A 21,849-nucleotide genomic window follows, 5' to 3' on the forward strand; every position below is an offset into this window, starting at 1 on the left:
ATACCAACACTGGCAAAACTGCTGCATTTTCCAAGAGCTTTTGGAAAGCAGCCACACAGAACAGAAAAAAACATCAGTGCAGTTAAGCCTGTAAGAGGCCTGAATTACAATGCAAAGTTCCTGTCCCTACCCATAACTGAAATTGTTCCAAATTCCAGCAAGGACTGCATGGGCCTTCAGAAACAACCCAGCACAGCTGAGGGGAATGGGGGAATACAAGGGGAAAATAAGCTTTGGGAGATCCCTCCTCTTCTTTTCACCAAAAAAACTGTGAAAACTGTGAATTGAGCCCCTAAATAACTATGGTGTAATAAAAAAAAAAAAATTAAAAAAAAAAAAAGTGAAAACGAAGAGACACACAGAAAATGTGAGAAATGTGAGAGACACAGAGAAATTGTGTCTCATGGAGTGTGTTTAATATAGACAGATGACACCTTGAGACAAGCCTGTAGTGAAGAGCCAGCCAAACAAGGCATCTTCTAGACATGAATGTTTCCCTAAAACTTTACTAGCCCCTATGGAAAAGGGGCACATTTGGACTGGGTGAAGCAATCACTAGCTCCAGACTCACATCTTTTGTTTCTAACATAAAGAACCCATCTTCTGTTTCTAACATAAAGAGCAGTGACTATCGTAGCTTGTGATCCTATTTCTCATTCTTTTCCTGAACAATTAATGGGGAAGGTTCATATTTTAGGCTTATTGTCTTTGAAATACTAACTTGGCGTTATTACAGCCTGTGACATCGTGTCGCAAAGTTTTCAAAACCCTTTGAAAGGGAAACCTTTATTATTCTGTGATGCTCACTGAGTGCCATTTCTTGCCTGAGACGGCACAATGTTATGTTGCAGTATAAAAATAACAATTATTATTGTTTGTTTTTTTTTATTTGTATCAAGAGATGGTTGTTAAGTACAGCAGGATTATCTCCTCATCTTGGACAGGCCTTTCTCATTTTCTATGTAGGCTGGAACAGATCACCACATGTTACATCAGTGCTGGTATGATAACCAATGGGCCAGGCACAGAAATACAACAGGGATTAAAAAATTATGAACAGCAATAACGGAAATAAAACAAACCAAACCAGAAAAGGCGGGGGGAGGGGCTACATGTACATGTACAGAGGAAGAAAACTTGTAAATCAGATTTCTATCGGTTGTACACAGAAAGAGAAGGCAGCAGGAGAATAAGATATGAACTAGTTTAACTTGGTAAAGGTACAGGAGGACAAAGACATGGAACATAATACAATAGCATGCTAATAGCTTTAGATTCTCTGAGAAAAGGAAACAAACAAAAAAACTCACTAAGGAGAAACAAATGTAATTCAGTTCTGGAAAATAAATAAGAGTTAATATTGGGGCTCAGAAAGAATAAACTCTACAGAAAATTCATCGAGATTATCTAGAACATAATATTTAACAGTTTTTTTTCTGTAAAGCTAGGAAGCGTATGCTTCATATGTTAAATAAAAACATTTTAAAAAGCAAGAATGCAACACTACAAGCAAAACTGTATTTTTTACCAAGTTTCTCATGTTCTTTCCATATTATAAGAGATGAGATAGCTTTTAAATGGTGGGGGAGAACCAGGAGCATTATGGTCTGCACCAGATCACAAATATCGAGAAACTACAGGAAAAAATGGCTATGCCATAATTATACAACATCTGAAATTGATATTTCACAAAGTCTAAACTTTCCTGCCCTCACATTGCAGTAACATGGTTTAAGGATTACAATGCTTATGGACAGGAAAAAAAAAAAAAAAAAGAGAAGCTCATAAACATTTACCAAAGAAAAAACCACTTGCAATAACAGCTTGTGTGCTATCTGTGCCCTACTGTAAAACCAAGGTAACTGATTCACAATAAGATAATACTAAGATACTCAACTCATTCTTGAAGTATCTTGAAGGATGCAAATGCAAACGTCTAATTATTAGTGGTGGTGCTGATCAATACTCTCCAACTGTTACTCTCCTTTAACTGAGGGTAGTTTGGATTAGGTATTAGGCACAAATCCTTCTCTGTGAGGGAGGTGAGGCCCTGCACAGGTTGCCCAGAGAAGCTGTGGCTGGCCCATCCCTGGAAGTGTCCAAGGCCAGGTTGAACAACATGGGATAGTGGAAGGTGTCCCTGCCCATGGCAGGGAGGGTGGAATGAGATGATCTTTAAGGCCCTTTCCAACTCAAACTATTCTAACATTCCTTGCTGCATCTACCAGATTGGTTTAAATCACAGCAAGTTCAGCTAATCTGATTAGATTAAATATTTCATAATAACCTGACTGCCTTTCCAGAGACAACCTCATTTTTATCATCTCTAAAGCAATCACATTTTTATATTAAGTTTAAAATGTAAGGACATTGCAAATAATGTATTGTGGCCATTTGAAATTATACCAACAAATAGCACTTGAGGGATTTAAACAGATAGCAGCAATTTTCCTCCTCTTTGAAGAGCATGGAAGTAATAAAAATTATTATTTCTTCAAGATCACTACAATATTCATGTATCTACTTAAGTTTCTTCCTTGGAAGGTCCCATTTGTTTTCTTTAGAATTGAATAAAAATATTTTAAAGATTATGATTATTCAGTACTTACAAGAAAATTAATTGCAGCTATGACAAAGGTATGTAAAATGAGTAACAGAATGTAGAATACTCTTACCCAGTATTAATAAAAATGCTCTCTTGCTTAGTGAGATTAAAGGGGAAAAAAATCAGGGTGGACAGATAGAAACAGTCATTTTACACAATAGGTCTAACTGATAAAATACTTTAGGCAGTATTGAATTTAAGTCAAATAATATTCAAAATAGTAGTCCCTTAATGAACATAAATAGCACAAATCATCTTGTCAGCTACAATTTAATTATGAAATTATTGATTCTTATGGTTCAAGGCACAAAATCATCATTAGATAGAACCAAGGAAAGAGATTCCTTCAATGATATATTATAGTTGCAGGGAGGCCTGTATTTTCTCTGAAACAACCAACTCTGCTGACAGAAAATAAATACAAGGTCAACTGCAGGTCAAGATGCCAGGTTCTAATAAAAAGGCAATTAATTTTATCTGAAAGAAAAAAACCATGGACTTTTCTATCTGAAGAGATCTTGGGCAGGAGGGTATCCAGGATTGCTGTCTACAACAGTGGGCCTGTCAACTTACACCACTTTAATTATTTGTTCTTCATGAGTTCAGCTGATAAAAGACCACATTTACACTTGGTTTGGTTGGGGGATGGAGGAAGAATGGGAAGCTGGCCTTCCTGCCTTCACCTGAGCCCAGCTGAGGCAGTTCATGCAGGTGTCACACAGGGGGATGCACATGCAGGATGACTCAAAGTCATTCCAGCAGGTGTCACACAGGAGGAGACCGAGCTTGCACTCTGTCCTATCGCTCCTGCTGAAAGGGCAGTGTGGATACCCAGGAACCACGGACATACAGTCATCACTGAAGGCAAAAGGATGGATACCCTTCAGCTACTGCATTTTAAGTTTTCTTTATCAGGAAGACTTCAGCAAAAGGATACTCAGAGGGCTGGGGCACCTCCCCTTTGAAGACAGGCTGAGCAAACTGGGGCTGTTCAGTCTGGAGAAGAAAAGGCCCTGGGGAGATCTTGACTCCCTTCCAGTACCTAAAGGGGCTACAAGAGAGCTGGAGAGGGACTTTGGACTAGGACATGGAGTGACACGACACAGAATGACTTCAAACTGAAAGAGGACGGGTTCAGATTAGGTGCCAGTAAGAAATTCTTTCCTGTGAGGGAGGTGAGGCACTGGAACAGGTTGTCCACGTAAGTTGTGGATGCCCCATCTCTGGAAATGTTTCAATTTCAGCAGCAGCAACAAGAAAAAATGTCAAGGAACCTACATTATCAGATGCTATGTACAGTTTACTTGATCTTGGAAAAGTTACAAACCTCAGATCCAGGGAGAGAAGAGCCACCCGGACCGTGGATTTTGAACTTTCTCTGAGGAATAGAAGAAATCTAGTTTCCTAAGTGTGGAGTGAATCAATCAAAAGATTTTTGTAAGTGATTTAACATGCCAGCCAGAGAAACAGGGAATGTGGTTTACATACATTTAACAACCCTCATATGAACATCAGAGGGTTTGTGGGACTCTTAAAAGCACGCAGGGTGAAGTAAAAAGTGTACTGAGCAGGCACTACTAGCACATTCAAAAAAGAGTAACTTTATATGTTGTGCTAGAATGGGACTACCCTTGGAATGTCTTTGCTTTATTGCAAAGCCATTTTTGTGGCCCAATTATAATAGAGGATGCGGTTCAGAATTGGATAAATACCAAGGAATCTATCTGAGACCAAGTCTCCAAAGATCAGAGGATTCCTCTGCCCCTCTGGGGAGTGTGTGTGCCTAAATATGTGCATTCCATATTTACTGTTTGAAGAAGAATTTGCTGTGTCAGATGTTCCACAGAACACCACTTTTAACATTTGTGCTATTTTGAAAGCAAAAGGCCAGCAACAAACCAGCCAAAAAACAGCATAAAGGACAATAGTTGGTAGATAGTTCAGCATTATGAAAAATTCTATTCATTAAACTTTGTGAAATAGAACCCTCTGTTATGACAAGCACAAAGCAGACTAAACCAAATCACTAGGATCATGAAAATCATGGAAAATTTTCTTCTTCATAAATAAATAGGAAAAATGTATTTTTCCCTTAGAGGCCATTAAGCTGTCTCTCCATTGACATCCTTATCCTTTGCTTGGCAGCCCTGTTTTTTGGCCCCTTCTGCAAAGCCTTCCCCAAAACACCTGATTATCTCAGTCTAGCAGCATGAACTGTATTTTGTAAAAATGAACTTTATTTGTAAACTCTGAAAAGGGGAAAAGAAAAAAAAAAAAAAAACTAAGCACACAGAAATTGCAATAGACTATTCTAATGGGAACACAATTAGCAAGACTCTGTCATTCATTTGCCCAGCTCTGTCCCACTTCTCTGACAATGAAGAATGAGAGCTATTTCTTTGAGAGTCATAAAAATCCCCCGTTTGAGCAATTATTACATGCAACCATGTAACTAAATAGGAAGTTTCACACTGAGAGGCAAAAAGCCTACAGTAGAAAGGATGAAAATATTAACTACAAAGTGATAGATCAAAGCACCTCTCCTTCCCCCCATCCCTGTACTATTCCCAAAGGCTGTATTTCTTAAGGACCAAGCAAGTCTGCTTGCCAGTGTCAGATCCTCTACACCCTTTAAAATTATTTCACAAATATGTCAGGAAGGCAACACTACCAGATTCATGGTTGTTGACTAATGTTTGCAAACACAGAAATAAATTTAGGAATCTAGGATAACTAGTTATCAGATATACTGACATTCATCTGCAGTATTACCCACACCGTATCTCAATATTCTTGCTCACAGACAGAACACAAAGGTCCTCCAAAACCAGAATTAGGCTATCCATAAAGAGACAAATCACACTTCACACCTTTAGAGCCACTGGCACTCTTCCCCATCCCTTTAATGTACATATTTCTCCTGAAAAAGCATTTTTTTAACTTATCTGTGAACATGCAGAACCAGAAAAGCAAGAGCTGGATGATCCACAATGCATTTCAAAACAGTGCTCACACCAAACCCCAGCCACTTCAAACAAATTAGAGGTGCCTATCATTGAACCAGGGTCTTTTCAGTATCTCACGTTGCTCAGGTGATCCTTTGATCACCTGTATACAGTAATAGACAGTCAAGAATCAATAGTTGTTAATAAAATATTTGCTTTCTCCCAATCGATATGCACACAACTATGAAATATTCAGCACAGGTATAAAAATGAGATCATAGCAAAATGAGAAGTGTTAATATATTGTTTCATGGTGTATAATGTGCAGATGTAGATTAAAAAAAGAAAAAAAACACAAGACATGCTAAAGCCTTTGTCACACATATTTCTCACTGTCAGAAAAGCCCATCAGATAGAAGAACCACGAACTTCATGGAAAATTTTCTGTTCAGCTTAACAAGCTTTATGAAATTCCTTTGTTTCATATGCAAAAGCCTTACTTTGGAAATCATAAATCCAAGCAGCAAACACAAAGATACAACAGCAGAGCAGCAAAGTGCTGCACATTTCACAGATATGCCACTCCTAACTCGCTAGGCTGTTTTCATCCACCATGACACACTGCCTTTCAGGAGATACAGACCTGTCAAATCCAAATAAATATACTGCAAGTTCTTGGCCTTTCTACAGGTCCAGTGATTGCATCCCAGATCATTTCCACCATTCCTTCAATTGAAGTCATAGGAATCCTATGACCCAATGTGAATGGGCTCCTCTCCCTGTGAATGGGATTTCTTTGGGAGAAATGAATACGTATGTGCCACACCCTGCACAGTCTTGGTCACACAGGAGACACACACTGAAAGATACACACAGGCATATTGGGAGAGCATTTGAGCATTTTCTCCTGATGTTTTCCAGCAGCCGTGTGCTCATTGTTACTCAGATCAGACAAGCCACAGAATCTAATCGAGCACCAAGAGCAAACACTATAGATATTCTGTACTTGGCAATTGGTCATCTGACAGCTCTTCTTTGTGTGGCTGAATGATGTTTGGACAGAAAAAAGAGGACACAGCAGGGCAAATAGAGAACTCCTATCCAGCATGGCCAGCACTGGGCCTGGCTCCACCAGCCTTTGGAAGCAGACATTAACACAGCCTGGGACTCTGAGAATCAGTATGGGAGGTTTAAGCCACATTTATCCATCTGACTTGCCAACTTCACACACATTGCACCTCCTCTTACCTGGGACCATTCTTGAGAGCACCTTCCATGACACACATGAACAATCTTGCAGTTCAATGTGAAAAACACTTCTGTAAAGACACTGAAAGTCTAGGGACAAAGACCCAGAATCTTTTCAAAAGAAGATGTGAAGTTAAGAAGAAGAGTTAGAGTATTGCTGTACTGCTCAACCCCACAACTAAAAATAGGCTTTTAGGTTTCAGATGAAAAGATTACCTCATGAAAAGGTATTTCAAATATTAAAATGGAGTGCAAATAGAAACGTCAAAGTGTTCTCTGTGTTCACTGAGAATAAGACAAGAGGTGACAGGCTTAAATTGTGGCAAGAGAGATTTAAGGGAGCCATTAAGGAAACCTTTCTAAACAGCTGAGTAAGGGGGACACACACAAAAAGGGGATTAAAGTGTTTCCCTCATTGAAATTGTGTTTTTTAAGAACAGATAAGACAGAGGATGTTTTAGAGTCCATGGATCCTGCCTTGAGGAATGGTGATGCCCTTCTCTATGATTCAGTTACTTCCTTGATTTAGTAGGAGAGTTCAATTCTCTGTCTGAAGAACAAAGAGTTTTTTACAAATGGTGTCTAGAAACAGAATAGAGATTGGAAAATTTTTTACATGTTTGGACAAAGGAGATGACAAACCCTGGCAGTTATATCTCCAAAAAGATCAGAACTTGATTGAGTGAACTCTTTCCCAAAAGCAAGTTGCACTCCTTAAGGCATTCAACCTTACTGTGGGAGCAGATGACTAAAACATGAGAGCTTTTTGCTTCCAGCCACTGGCATTGATCCTGCAGCTGCTACATGTTTGTGAGATAGCACATTCCCAATAAGAAATTAGCATGGTGGCTCTCTTTCTATCCCTCACCTCACTGAGAGTTTGTAGGAATTGCCACATCTAGGAATCTAGAGTTCTTATGCTATAAAAATTGATTTAGTCCTATTGTATCAAGGAGAAATCCTGGAGTAAGAGAACTCAGGACAAATGCTGACCAGGAGACATGGCTTCTCCTTGATGTCTCTTTAGACAGACAGCTTCATTCATTAATCCTGACTGAATATTAAATCAATAATATTATTTTTTTATGCTCAATGCTTAAGTTTATGTATAAGCATGAACATACATAGGCAAAACAATTTAAAATACTGCATTTTTATGACAGTTTATATACCAGCACAAAAGGCTGCAGCTAAGAAATAATGCAAAAATGCTAATTATGCCTAAGTCAAGAAATACAACCATCAGCATGATTTGCGGTCAGCTGTTTAATTAATTTTAGTATTAATAAAGTAACAGAAAGTCAATGTGTCAAAAAGACTTGAAAGGATTACCAACTACTCTGGACAAATTAGCAACACTTCCAAGCCTAGAGCATAGGAAAGCACGAAGATGTTTAATTAAACTATTTACCAGTGAGGAATTTAAATCACTGTAAATATTGCATTTTTAGTACTTTTTTCCCTCAGATTGAAAGCACTTAGGAGCAAATAATATTCCATTTTCTAGCGCCATTTTTTTAAAGGAAAGAATGTAAAAAATGTTGCAGTCAAATACAGTAAGCCCATAAAATGAAGGTAAAGTCAGGAACAAAAGAATGTAACATGGCATTTAAAATTAGAGGACTGGGGAATAATTCAACTCCAAAGCAACAAAAGATGTTACAAAACTGTATGGAAAAAGGAAGAAAAAGATTTATAACATAAAGGCCACATGGTTACTTAGGGCTCATGCACACTGTGCTTCAATGAACTGCTATTGTTTCTTGTGAAAATGTCAATATCTGTAAAAATAAACCTCACTGTTCACTGAATTCTTGCTGCTCTAAGTCTGTGTTTTTCCAATATGTAATTTATCTGACTCTTTACTAGACTCCCCAATGCTTGTCACAGTCTTTGCATGAATTTGGGCAAAATACTCCAACTCTCTTTGCCTCAACTTCCCTTTTCCAAAAGAGCAATTAAATACTTATCAGGCTTCAAGGTATGCATTGAGAAGCTACATTATCTGTGTTCGTACAGCATTCTCTGACAATACAGAAGAATCAGCCTGTTTAGTGTTGTTAAAAACAGAGCTTTCCTATGGCAACAGTGCACCAGTTATCTCTCTGTGGGACTTATCTAAAGGCAAAATGAATGCCATTGAAAGCTTTCTCCCACGTTAATGGGGTTTGAGTCAAAACCTCTGCGACTGTCAGTCAGCTGATGTGGAGTTGCTCAGGTTCTGTTTTGCTGGATTGATTTAATACACTTCCAGTCTTCTGTTGACTTGTCCTGCAGAGCAAAGAAATGTTCTCTGATGCAGGCAATGCCCACCAGCACACAGATTACCTCCTGCTGAACTTGGCCAACAGCCCTCCAAGGGACCTGAAACAAATGCTTCTGCATTTCAAGGCACCTCAGATTAAATCACATTTCCCTTCACAGTTCTGGGAACAGAGCTGCTATTGACTGTAGGTCAAACAAAGGAGTCCTACTTAACACCAGGAGCTAAGTCCTGCCTTGCCTTAGAGCACTTGACATTAAAGGACTCTGTTGAGTAGAAATCAGCGTAAAAATATCTTGTGTCAGCTGAGTTAACACAAGCAAAGTATCATCCATTCAGGTTGTCTTACAACCAATTTCCAAGTGCACCTGAAAATGCCTGGGTATTGCCCTGAAGACGTGCAGTGAGAAGGCACACACACAGATCACAATGAGGCTCCCAGAAAGATCATGGTGTGTCTTCAGTGTGTAGTGACAGAGTGGATTCCAAAGAAGGGAACCATATATTGGATCCAAGCAGAATCAGGGGTTCCAGATCCACCTGAGGTCCGCAGCCCCAGTCAAACCTATTGTGTTAAATATCTGATGCCTAATCTATACACAGTGACATAATTATGACCCCAACCCAATTGATATTTTCATCATTTTTCTAGGCAAGTTTGGCAAGTTTGCTGATGACACCAAGCTGAGTGGTGCCTGCCAGAGGGAAGGGATGCCATTCTGGAGGACCCTTGACAGCCTTGAGAGGTGTGCACCTTCAGAACTTCATGATGCTCAACAAGGCCAAGTCCTGCACCCAGGCCAGGGCAATCCCAAATGCATTCTCTCTGGGCAGAGAATGGATTGAGAGCAACCTTCAGTAGGAGGATTTGGGTGTGCTGGTGGAGGAGAAGCTCAACATGACCCACCATTGTGCACCTGCAGCCTAGAAAGCCAACCACCTGCTGGGCTGCATCAAAAGCAGTGTGACGAGGAGGTCGAGGGAGGTGACTGTCCCTTTACTCTGCTCTTGTGAGACCCCACCAGGAGCACTGTGTACAGCTCTGGGGCCCCCAACATAAGAAGGACATGGACCTGTTGAAGAGTCCAGAGGGGCCCCCAGAGATGCTCAGAGGCTGCAGAACATCCCCTATGAAGACAGGCTGAGAGATTTCAGGTTGTTCAACCTGGGGAAGAAAAGGCTCCAGGAAGACCTTCCAGCACTTTCCAGCACCTAAAGAGGGCCTGTAAGAACTGGAAAGAGACTTTTTACAGGGAGACATAGTGACAGAACAAGGGGCAATAGATTAGAATTGAAAGAGGGAAGGTTTAGATTAGACATTAGGAAGAAACTCTTTACTGCAAGGATGATGGGGCCCTAGTACAAGCTGCCCAGAAAAGCTGTGGCTGTTCCATCCCTGGAAGTGTTCAAGAGCAGGTTAGATGTGGCTGTGAGCAACCTGGTCTAGTGGAAGGTGTCCCTGCCCATGGCAGGAGGAGGTGGAACTAGATGATCTTTAAGATCCTTTAGAACCCAAACCATTCTATGATGCTATAAAAAATTATGTAGTTATTAGGCAAGTGTACTGGATTTGTGAGGCCAGATTTTGGTAGCAGGGGAGCTACAGGGGAGCAGGGAGCTAGCAGGGGTGGCTCTTGTGAGAAGTTGCCAGAAGCTTCCCCCATATCCACCAGAGCCAAGGCCAGACAGCCCCAGGATGGACCTGCTGCTGGCCAATGAAAAATGATAGTAATGCCTCTTAGATTTAAGAAGAAAAAAAAAAGTTATTGCTCAGATGTAATTGCAGCCAGAGAAGAGCAGGGTGAGAATATGGGAGAGGAACAATCCTGTAGACACCCTGGTCAGAGCTGAAGGAAGGGTAGGAGTTGCTCCAGGTCTTGGAGCAGACTGCAAACTGCAGTGCAGCCCAGGGTGAGGCAGCTGTGCCCCTAGAGCCCATGGAGAGCCTCAGGGGTGCAGCCTATGGAGGAGCTCACACCAAAGCAGCTGGATGGCTGACAGGAGGCTGGGAACCCATGGGAGGTCCATGCTGGAGCAGAATTCCAGCAAGGATCTGCTGAGCTGTGGAAAGAGGAGCTCACACTGGAGCAGGTTTCCTGATAGGACTTGTGACCCTGTGAGGAACTCACACAGGAGCAGCCTGTCCTTGAAAGACTGCACCCCATGGAACAGTGACCCACATTGCAACACTCTGTGGAGAAGCCTTGCCTGTGGGATGCACTCACGCTGGAGAAGTTTATGGAGAGCTGTCTCCCATGGGAGGGACCCCATGCTGGAGCAGGGGAAGGACTCCTCTCCCTGTGCAATGTCACAGTGATCAGCTGACCATAACCCCCACTTCCACCTCCCTGCACCATTGGTGGGAGGAGCTCCAGAAGGAAGGAGGGATGGGGAGGAAGTGGTTTTAAGGTCTGGTTTTGCTTCTCATTTTCCTGCTCCAATTCTGTTAGTAATGAATTCAGTTAATGTCTCTAATTTGAGTCTGTTTTGCCCGTGACAGTATTTGGTGAGTGTCTTTGGTTACAAGATGTGGCTGGGGGTGTGTATCCTATTGCCATCTGTTAGATGTGGGGCCGTTACCTTCTGTTAATTGGGCCACCTGTTAAAAACAGGCGGGACAGTTTTCTCTTTCTCTTCCACAACCAATCCTCCCTCCAGAAAATATCTTCTGTTAATGTGCCATTGAGTGTCACTGCATGACTGATAAAATTCCATCATCCCACTGGGAGATGCTCCACCCTGGGGGAGGAGCCAAGCATTCCTACCTGGATAGAATCTGAGACTCAGAACACCTCAGTCAACCTTTTCCCACTGGATTCCCAGAGGAAGACCAGGTCCACCTCCACCACCAGAAGAACTTCAGAAGAAAACTCCACCCTTCTACAGGATCACTGCTTCAACAAAACCACACCTGTCACTGCAGGAGGACTGCAGCCACCATTGAATGGGACTGCTGCCACCATCCTGACCCACAGGGTATCAGGTTGTATTCTGACTCTCAAGTGTTGTTTTGTATTACTGCATTTTTATTTTATTTTTACTTTTTCCCTGATAAAGAACTGTCATTCCTACTCCCATATCTTTGCCTGAGAGCCCCTTAATTTCAGAATTATAATAATTTGGAAGGAGTGGGTTTACATTCTCCATTTCAAGGGAAGCACCTGCTTTCCTTAGCAGACACCTGTCTTTTCAAACCAAGACAGTGAGTGATCTCTCCCGGTCTTTATCTCAGCTAATGAATCTCTGTTATATTTTCTCTGTTGCAGAGGGAAATGATAGAGAGGCTTTGGTGGGTACCAGGAATCCAGACAGGGTCGCCCCACTACAGCAAGATCCTAATGATATCCTTTAGAACAGCAAGATCTAAAGAGAGCTCTTGCACAAAACAAACTTGAAAACCATTCCACCACAGACCTGTCTTCACTGCCTGCTGCCCCAGACTGGTGTTTTCAGCAAGCAGACAAATCACTTCACCAACCCCAGTCCATCACAAGAACAGATGTAACGTTTGTTTACTGACCTCCCTGAACGTCCAAGACCCCGCGCAGCACTTTGAAAGTGCAAGTGCCACACCAAAAATAACAATGTTGCTTTCTGGAATGCTAATTTAGTTCACCAAGAAGAAATAGTGCAAAAGAAGGTCGCTAGATTAGATTTCAGAAAACAGCACTATCTTTCAAAGAGTGACCATATTATCAATTGCCTACCTGAAGGCTTTTATTCAGGTCTCTTACAAACACACACATTGATTCTGGATGTGAGGCCACTAACCCGCCCTTTGAGATTACCACTTCACTCTAGTGAAACTTGCTGCGTTATTAGTATTATTATGGGGTCAACTACACCACCTTGAACCTGGTAAAGCCCAGCAACAAAAATACAAAGGCATCAATTTTAGTAATAGCAAACAATTTGAACATTTGTTCTAACCAAAGCAGGCATTTTCTGTAGTTGAGCTGCCTTTCACAGATAGGGGAGGGGAAGAAGGGAAGAGCAGGAGAAAGGGTTTCTGATTTTTTCCCTTGAAAATGAGATTTTTCAGAACTCTTACATTCTTCTATGCTTTAAGCAGAACTTTTCTAATAATGTGCTGGAGGAAGGGCTTGTTCTGAAAAGTGCAGTACATTCAAAACTGAATGCTGCCCCAGAAACCACACAGGATGGAAGTGACAGGACTTATGGGACAACCAGTCAAAATCATTAGCTTTTCTTACTTCCTCTTCTCTACCCATACTGTAAATCAAATTAGAATATAAACTCAAGACTAAGATTAATATTCTAAGACTTCTTCTAAGTAATATATTTCTATTTTAAGACTTCTAAGTAATATATTTCTACCTAACATCTGTTTTTTCACAGAATTAGAATACTGAACTATGTGTTTTGAAAATAATTCCAGTTTCTGTGGTAGATAAAGTCTTGCTTTTTGCGAGTAACACACAAATATTTTAGTGACTCATTGCTTTGAGAAACCAAAGGTTAAAGAAATTCTGGGAACTTCATCGCAGCAAATGAGGACTGAAAGAGAGTTAAAGCACAATCCACTACTGAAGCATCATGCAGACCAGCAAAATATGGAGGTGGATTATTTTCACAGAGAAAAACATCTGCCAGCATTCTTTGAATGACTGCAGGATTTGAGGGAGGTTTTGGTGTTCCATGAAGACACAAGGAGAAAATTGCAAAATTAGTTATTATTTTTAAAATGGCTATCATAGCTGTTAAAGGCCAGGAATCTTTTTTTTTGTGATCATTGTGATTGTCTTTGTAGAAAATGCCAACATTATGCAAAGAGAGATGAAACCTACCCCCATTATTTTCTCTTCCTAGCAGCATGATATATGTGGTCATTACAGGTAACTTACAGCTTAATAAGATGAAAAAGCATTAGCATACTTGATTGAATGGCAGTGAGATACAGGAACTATATATTCTAGTTTCAAACTACAGAAAATCATATACATGGATTTTTAACATCATACCAGAGAACAGATGAAGCCTATCAAAAATAGAAGTATTATATTCTTATTGCGTAATTTATAAGGCTTTAAAAAGCATAAAATGAAATAATGCACTTCTGAAGCAAACTCCCAAACTCCTATGTTAGAAGAAAGCAACCCAAGAGAACTCATTTTTCAACAAGCAACCAGGGCAAAAACATGTGAGAATCAATCAAATGCTTTAAATCAGTAGATTCCAGCAAATGAGAACATCTGGAGCAGCAAATCTTGCTGCCAGTTTCAGAATGGACAAGACTGTGATTTACTAGAGAACAGATAAACAACCTGTCAGTGCCACATGAAGAGACTGAAAAGCAGGTTCCTATTCCAGGGTAACTTTTCTTAATAAAACCATCTTTCACTCAACAAGTTAATTAACATTCAGTGCACAAAGCCCTAGGAATAGGTTAAGCAGAAAACCACTAATGTGCCTTTCTTGGTGAACACAGGTTCAAGTTATTACTAGGCTGATCAATCTGTCTCATCATCCCAGATCCTTTGCTTACGCGAGACTGAACACTGATTATTTATTCAAGTAATCACTACTTGATTTTAAGTCATAGGCAAGAGTTTAATATAACTGTAGACTTCATCCAGAATAATGTTTTAGTCACTCTGTCCATATGACTGCATTTTCTATGCAATCAGCACACCTTCCAACACAGCAGCTTCTTATTGATAACCACAGAAGTTCCTACTTCACAGTTGGAAACTATTATCCAAAAAATTGTTTAGGGAAAAAAACTTTCAGCAATGTCAAACCTGTACAAATTAGTTTAATTTCACTAAGATCCAGTGTTTTAAATAAAATACTGGAAGCAGCATACTTAAAATTCAGCAATATCCAAATGAATTTTATTTTGCTCCATTCAAATTGACATAGCATTTCAGCAGTCACTTCATATCCTTTTATAAAGATAAATCCCCCTCAATATCCAATTGAAACATTTCATTCAGCTTAAAAATTGTTTCTGATTTACACCTTCCACATACAAATTTACACCTTCCACATACTTTCTACCTTTTGAAAGCTACAAGAGCTGGGGGATCAGCCACCAAGCATGTGCCTGCCCAGCAACACACAGAATCTGCTCAACTGCAAATGACTTTATGCCTTGATGAACTAGACTCAGGCTTCCCAAAACAAGATATCTCCTGCTCTATGGAAAAACTCTGCTTTAGGGTCAGCAGTGTACAAAATACATGCAATGCCATGCATGTGCCTTAAGCATTTACATCTGAAACTTCATCTTTATCCTGAACCCCTCAGAGCCTTACCCCATACACACACAATTTCAATCAAAACACCAACCCATCTCAGGCTTTCAGATTTGTCTCCAAATACATGGTTCAATAACAAGAAAATTTCTCATCTATTCGGTTTGAACAAACAGTAACAAAATTTTAAAGTTTAAAACCTGAGCAATAGCTACAGTCTGTGGTGTCTGCTAAACATTTGTTGTCAGTATAAGGGGAAGTTACTTAAGTATATGCTGCCTGATTTTTTTATTATTGCTTTTTTTTAATCATTGCCATTACTGCTAAAAGTCTGTTTAAGCATAATGCAAAACACAAAGACAGGATTAGTACTCCTATTGCACAGTATTTATCTTAACTACATTTAATATTATAACAAACATTTATTTCTAAATACAACAGGCAATGAACCAAGTTTCTCCTGATCTATGTAATGCAGTTGCTCTGCTTTTTAACAATGATGTCAAAAATGAAGTGTTTTTTGCAAGACAATAAACCTGCAAGAAATAGTTGTCTCTCTCATTCCATTATTTGTTCTTTTACCTGCTCTGGATTCTTTGTCTGCATGCACTTTAAGTGAATGTTCCCTCATTACTGTCAAGCAACTTGTCTTACTACTTCACACTTTCTCAGTGTATCACAAATGCCTTGCTTTCTATATTCTTTGCAGGCCTAATGATAGTGCCTTGCTGGGAAGAAAGGCACATTAGGAAATTAGGAGAGCATATATGGAAAGGAAAGAGTCAGATTATCAAAATCACTCTCCCCATCACTGTGAAGGTTGGTACCTCACACAGCACAGAATTTAAGGTTTGAATCTGTCACGTCACATTGTAAAAGATCAAGAAAAACTGAAAAGAAACAGATTACACAGAAATAATGATTCTTTGGGCAAAATAAAAATCAGCTTCCCGACAGCTATTTAGTATCAGCATCTCTCAAGAGGTGGGCAGGACTTTCCTACAGTCTAATAAAGTATATAAAATTAGCTAAAAGACATGCTGTCATCATAAAAGTCAACATTTCCTATGACCTTCCCTAAGGATAACATGCATTAGTTATTCCAGGCTGAAAATTATTCTCATATTGAATATTCCTGTGCCATCTTTCCACTTCAAAGAACAGCTCACCCAACACCATTCTAAACATGTGTCAAGCTGATTTATATCTATTTCAATAAACCTACCTAATATTTTCCTCCTTTGCATGACAGGTGTACCATCAAAATAATCCCAAAATCAGACTTTCTGGAGCGTTGCCAGTGAAAGATGTTATCCAGCTAGATAGAGTTCAGATGAGCAGTTCAGCAGCTTCTCATATTTTTCTGAGACTCCCAGAAAAGGTCTCTTAAAAACCCCTAAATGGAAATGGGGCCCCACCTCCTCTCCACTATGAATTTTTAGAGCTCATTTTGCAGATAGATATCTTTAAAAACACCAACTAGATTAATTGTATAATGCTATCCACTTGCTGTCTTTTCTAAACAACATGTCACAGTTCTTGAGACATTAATTCTCAGCATTAACAATTTCCAAACCACCTAACAATAACTGGATTTAAGAACTTTATACATTTCAGTTTTCCTTTTGCATGTTGTCTCAGCTCTGTCCAGAAAGCTTCTCCTCCTGAGTAGCTTCTCATATTTCAATCCACTGACCACAGCTGATGAAGTCTTATTTCTTCTCACAACACATGTGATCTCAGCCCCTGCACCTCGCACAGAAGGCAGATGTGGGACATGCAGGGACTGTGTCTTGGCTGGCAAGAGCCCTCAGTAGCCTTCTTTAGCCACCTTCCAAGCTAATCCCAAAAGGCCCATACAGGGGAAAGGCACTTCCTACCACATTTATCTATCCTACCTGTGCCTAAATTTCATCCTGGCAAAGGGCCAGCTGCTGAGCAGCACTTGGGACTAGACAGAAGGGTGGTAATACACACAAGACAAGTGTGGCAGTGCCACTGCTGTACCTGAGAGCTCACCTGTGCAGGAGAAGTCATCCACACGCACGTATCCCGCGACACAGTCGCAGCGGTAGGACCCAGGCAGGTTAACACACACGGTGTTGGCGTGGCAATAGTGCATCTTGGCAGCACACTCATCAATGTCTGCAAGGAAGAACCACCCAGGGAAGTTACAGTCAGACTTAGTGAAATGAATAACATGACATTACAGAAAATAAATTCCATTTACAACCGCAAAGGCAATCTGTTTAAACACTAGTACTAAAAAACAAGGCAAATTCAGTAAAAAATATTCCTTAAAATAGAGCTAAAACTCCTGTAGCATAGCAATGTAGAACCACTGTTCTTCACGAAACACCATTTCTTTTTTTAATTCTGGAAAAGTAACACATACATTTGGGGGTTTTTTGCTATGTTAAAAACCAAAAACTGATGCAGTTTTCAAACACATAAAATAGCATCAAAGTACGCAATACTGAAAATCCTAACTCTTAAAGGCACAGTAACTCCATACAGCCTGGGTGCAGTTGCAGCACTGGTCAGATGTGCCATGCAAGGTTTGCCAGATCAGTGCAGGAGCAGATCCCACTGCCCAGTTGAACAGTGAGTTCTCCACAACTCCAGACTCACCAAGTGCTCTGGCAATGCCCTGGCCCTGGACACACGGTTCTGCTGCAGGAGTTACTGGCCAGTGCTCTCTGCCACCTCCACATGTCACACAAGGAGAAGACTGAACCAGTCACCTAAGCCCATTTTATGGTTTGCATCACATCAAAGCAAAAAAAAACATTATTAAGGAGCAGCAAAAGCTTGACCTCATGTCTCTGCTTAAACAATCTCTATTGCTGCTGCAAATCAAAAATCCAAAACTGTTTTCACAATAGTAACTCAAACCTGTAATTTACTTGCCTGTTTAAATATCTCAAAGCTCTGTCATATTGTAATCTGTAAAATCTTCTCCCTTCCTTTTTTACAAAACCAGATATTATACTGAAGAACTTTCTTTATTTTTTTTCTCAGCAGGATAGATTTTCTGCTTAGCAGTGCAGATTTTACATGAAGTAATTCATGGTTTTCAAAATATTAATTCTAGTGTTACATATGTCCACACAAAGAAAGATGAATCAGAGACATTTTTCCTCCCTATTCCTTTCTTTTTGTTATTGATTACTCACACTCTGGAAAGGTATCAATTGACGGCACAGCTGAAGAACCTCCTGAGCTCTTGGAGTGGCAATGAGTTTGGTCACCCCACAGTGCAGCCTCCTGTCACACCCCTCTGCACAGCCATCTACAGTGTCCCTTCTCCCTCCACACAGTGCTTATGGAAACACAGCACCAAAACATCAGCATTTAGCCCCAGAATGGGGGGGGGGGGGGCGGGGGGGGTTTAATTGTGCACATGCTGAGTTCTTGGGTACCTAAAATCAGGTATCTTGTTTAACCTTCCTAAACTGAAGCAGCTGCAGTTGAGATACACCCCAATTTTCCAGGCTCTGGAAATGAAACACATGCCAGCTACACTCACACTTTCTACATTACAGACATCTGTCCAGCAGGAGCTACCAGCTAAATCTCTTTGTGCTGGCCAGAAAACAGCTGGCAGCTGGCAGCGATTTCTGACTGCTGCCAACTTGGGATGAATTAGAAATGATGGCCTGGAGGCAAAATACTTTGTATACCACTGCAAACACCTTGAACTATCTCATTCTTGCATTTCTGTTGTTTCAGTTGCAGTGCCACTTGATGAAATGAATTTTAAAAAGTTAGGAGCATCAATATATGAAAGATAAAAGCCAGGAAAAATCCTCCCACATGTCTTGTTATCACACCACTGAGTTCATGAGCCACTTGGGAAACTCTCAGGTGTTGACGTGTGTTCACACTGATCTGCTTGCAGACTATTTTTAATAGGCTTTTGGAGCGTAGCTTTGAGGAGTTTTGCTCTTGCATATCTAATAATTTTCTAGCATAAAAGGAAAAGGAATGAAAAGATGTCTGCAAAGAAAGCAAGAATGTCAAAACGGCAACCAATTCACCTGAAAATTAACCTTATACACTACCCTTCATCTCCTCCTCCCTCACTACACTTCTCTTTATTCCCCCAAGGGGAAGTGAGAGGATTAAAAGTCTCAAAGGTGAAGGAATTTGAACTTAGATTCATTGCAAGAACAGCCCAGGTTGCTGCAACAAAAAATATGAGAATACCCAGAGATAAAAAGAAAATTCACTACCTATACGAAAATACTGCCATGAGAGAATATCTCAAAAGGAGACTAAGGACTTCAAGTGATGACTTGACTATAAATAGAAGAATTGAGAAAAACTGGCACTGGGTTGCTGCAGAAGTTCCAGAACCCAGGAAGAAAAAGCCTGAGCCTAACAAAGGAAGCAGAAGTAAAAAAAAAAAAAAAAACCAAAAAAAAATCTGTCTCTTCAAAGTTTGTTCGTTTATTTTCCATAAACCCTTTCAGCATTTCAGATTTTCTTTTACCTTTGCAGTATTAGCCTTCCACTAATACATGCATTTTCTTTAGAGAGAACAATATTGAGAGGTCAAAACTGGCAGCAGAATTTTCTTATTAAAGCCTGTAGAGCAACACTAAATCTGTTGCTCTGGACCACCATGCTACAAATACTTGTAAAAGGTTAGATATTCATCACAAAAAGCTTTGGGTTTTTACATAATACTGTTAGAGTAAAACCCATAAAGCACACAGTGGTATATATCAGCTCAGCTGTAATGGAGCTCAAATTGTGATTCATGTGTATGGATTGCTTGTCGCATTTGAAATATTAAAGCTCATCTTCTAGTGGTCTTTGGAGGTGACAAAAATACATGATTTATGCTTCTCTCTAGGCTGGTGAAGTAGTTTGTTTTTCTTTTAAAAAGGTATACTTATGGTCTTTAAAATGAGACTTGACACAGCATAATTATCACGCACATATCAGCAGCTTCCATCTACATCAGCTCACACTTTGCACCAACAGAGACATCTGGGCTCCAGCTTTCAGCAAGGTCTGGTGTGTTAAAGGGTGGGTTGGCTTTGGAAGGGACTGGTACCCCAACTGGGTTCCAGTGTCTCCTAAGCAGCCAGTGAAAGAGGGTTCATTATCAGTGCAGAGCTCTCCTGACAGCATTACTCACACACCCTATAGCTAATTAGTTATCTCCATGACTCTACGTCAATAAAGAGAGTATGTGAACTCATGGGCAATAATAAAATATAATACCTGTCATTAGTTGTGCCAGTGCACTCAGCAATGCTGTGAGTAAAACACAAGGAAAGTATCTCAGTGGAGCTGCCTGCTTAGCACCTGACAGGATCACCTCATACCAACCAACGAAACCAGGTGGGAGGGGAAGACAATAAAATAGTGTTCAACCATGGCCAAGGAAAGAGGTTTTCTCATCTGCAAATGTACTTTAGAAACTGTCCAAACCACTTAATTCTCTTTATGCTTGATTTAGAATCCTATTACTAAATATCTGTAATGTTTAAAGATGACAACAAGACACTAGATCTCAACTAGAGCATCTCTTTACTGTTTGTCCTCCCCAATAAGTCACATCGAACCAAAATAATTTCAGCTGTAAAGAAGACACAATACCTATGAATGGCAATGGGAGTTTTGCCCATTCAGCCCAAGGTGAAATGGACCTATTGTTTTTTAAACTGTTAGTCCTGTAATAACTCCAAGGGAACAATTTTGAAACAAAGCACTCTCTGCCTCTGGAATTGTACACCACTCTTTCCATGCACTTAACAATAATCCCTTTACACATTAGTATTTTCATCACCTGTTGTTTGGGGCTTTGTTTACAGTTTAACTACTGAAAGACAGTAACATACAAATCAAAACAAAATAAAACAAACTGTGAAGTGTTCCAGAGCCATAATGGATTATGTATTTTTATCATAATCAATTACTCTATTTGCAACTATCTCCCAGTTACTCACTTTCCAGTTGGGGACTATGTCAAACTAAATTAGAATTTTTGGGAACTCTGTAGGGAAGCAAAGGCAGAAAATCAAAAACGGGGGAAAAAAAACCCCAGCTTTGCAGAAAGCTTTGATGTCTAATTCATGATTATTAATATGGGGGATGATTCCCCTCCCCTCTTTTTATTCAAGCCAGTACTATGCATTGACTTGAACAGTACTAGACCCTGGTCTACATGATCAGGATTTTTAAAAACGTGAAATCAAACAGTGTTACTATTTAAGTAATGTCAAATCTTAAAGTACGTTCACAAGCTGATGGAATCATATCAATGAAGTGTCCAAAACAGCAGAGAACAGCAGTAGTGGAGCACGAGACAGGTCCTAAAATTTCAGCCACCTTATGCTTATGCTAAAATGAAAACATGTCATTTTCACTTCACTGACTTGGCTGCTCCTTGTCCATTATATTTGCTTGCTCTCCAAATTCTCCCTGACTCTGCCCTCCTCTGCTCTTATCTCCTTTCCACTGTCAAACTCACTTGACTTCAGGTCCACTTGCCTTTCTATATTTCCTTTGCACCCTCCCATTGCCTGTCTTCTTTCTCATACATCTCATGCATCT

The 21,849-nt window shown here is 40.1% G+C and overlaps 1 protein-coding gene across 2 annotated transcripts in view; it reads right to left on the minus strand.

Moving 5' to 3' along the window:
• NELL1 (neural EGFL like 1) overlaps nt 1-21,849 on the minus strand; it is a 291,050-nt gene that overhangs the window by 139,242 nt on the left and 129,959 nt on the right. For both annotated transcript variants that reach the window (XM_053944628.1, XM_053944627.1), the window contains exon 13: nt 17,299-17,424. In XM_053944628.1, coding sequence (XP_053800603.1) covers nt 17,299-17,424 — 126 coding nt within the window. The remainder of the gene's footprint in view (nt 1-17,298; nt 17,425-21,849) is intronic.

Source organism: Vidua chalybeata, chromosome 6 (assembly GCF_026979565.1).
Source record: "Vidua chalybeata isolate OUT-0048 chromosome 6, bVidCha1 merged haplotype, whole genome shotgun sequence".
Lineage (NCBI taxonomy): Eukaryota > Metazoa > Chordata > Aves > Passeriformes > Viduidae > Vidua > Vidua chalybeata.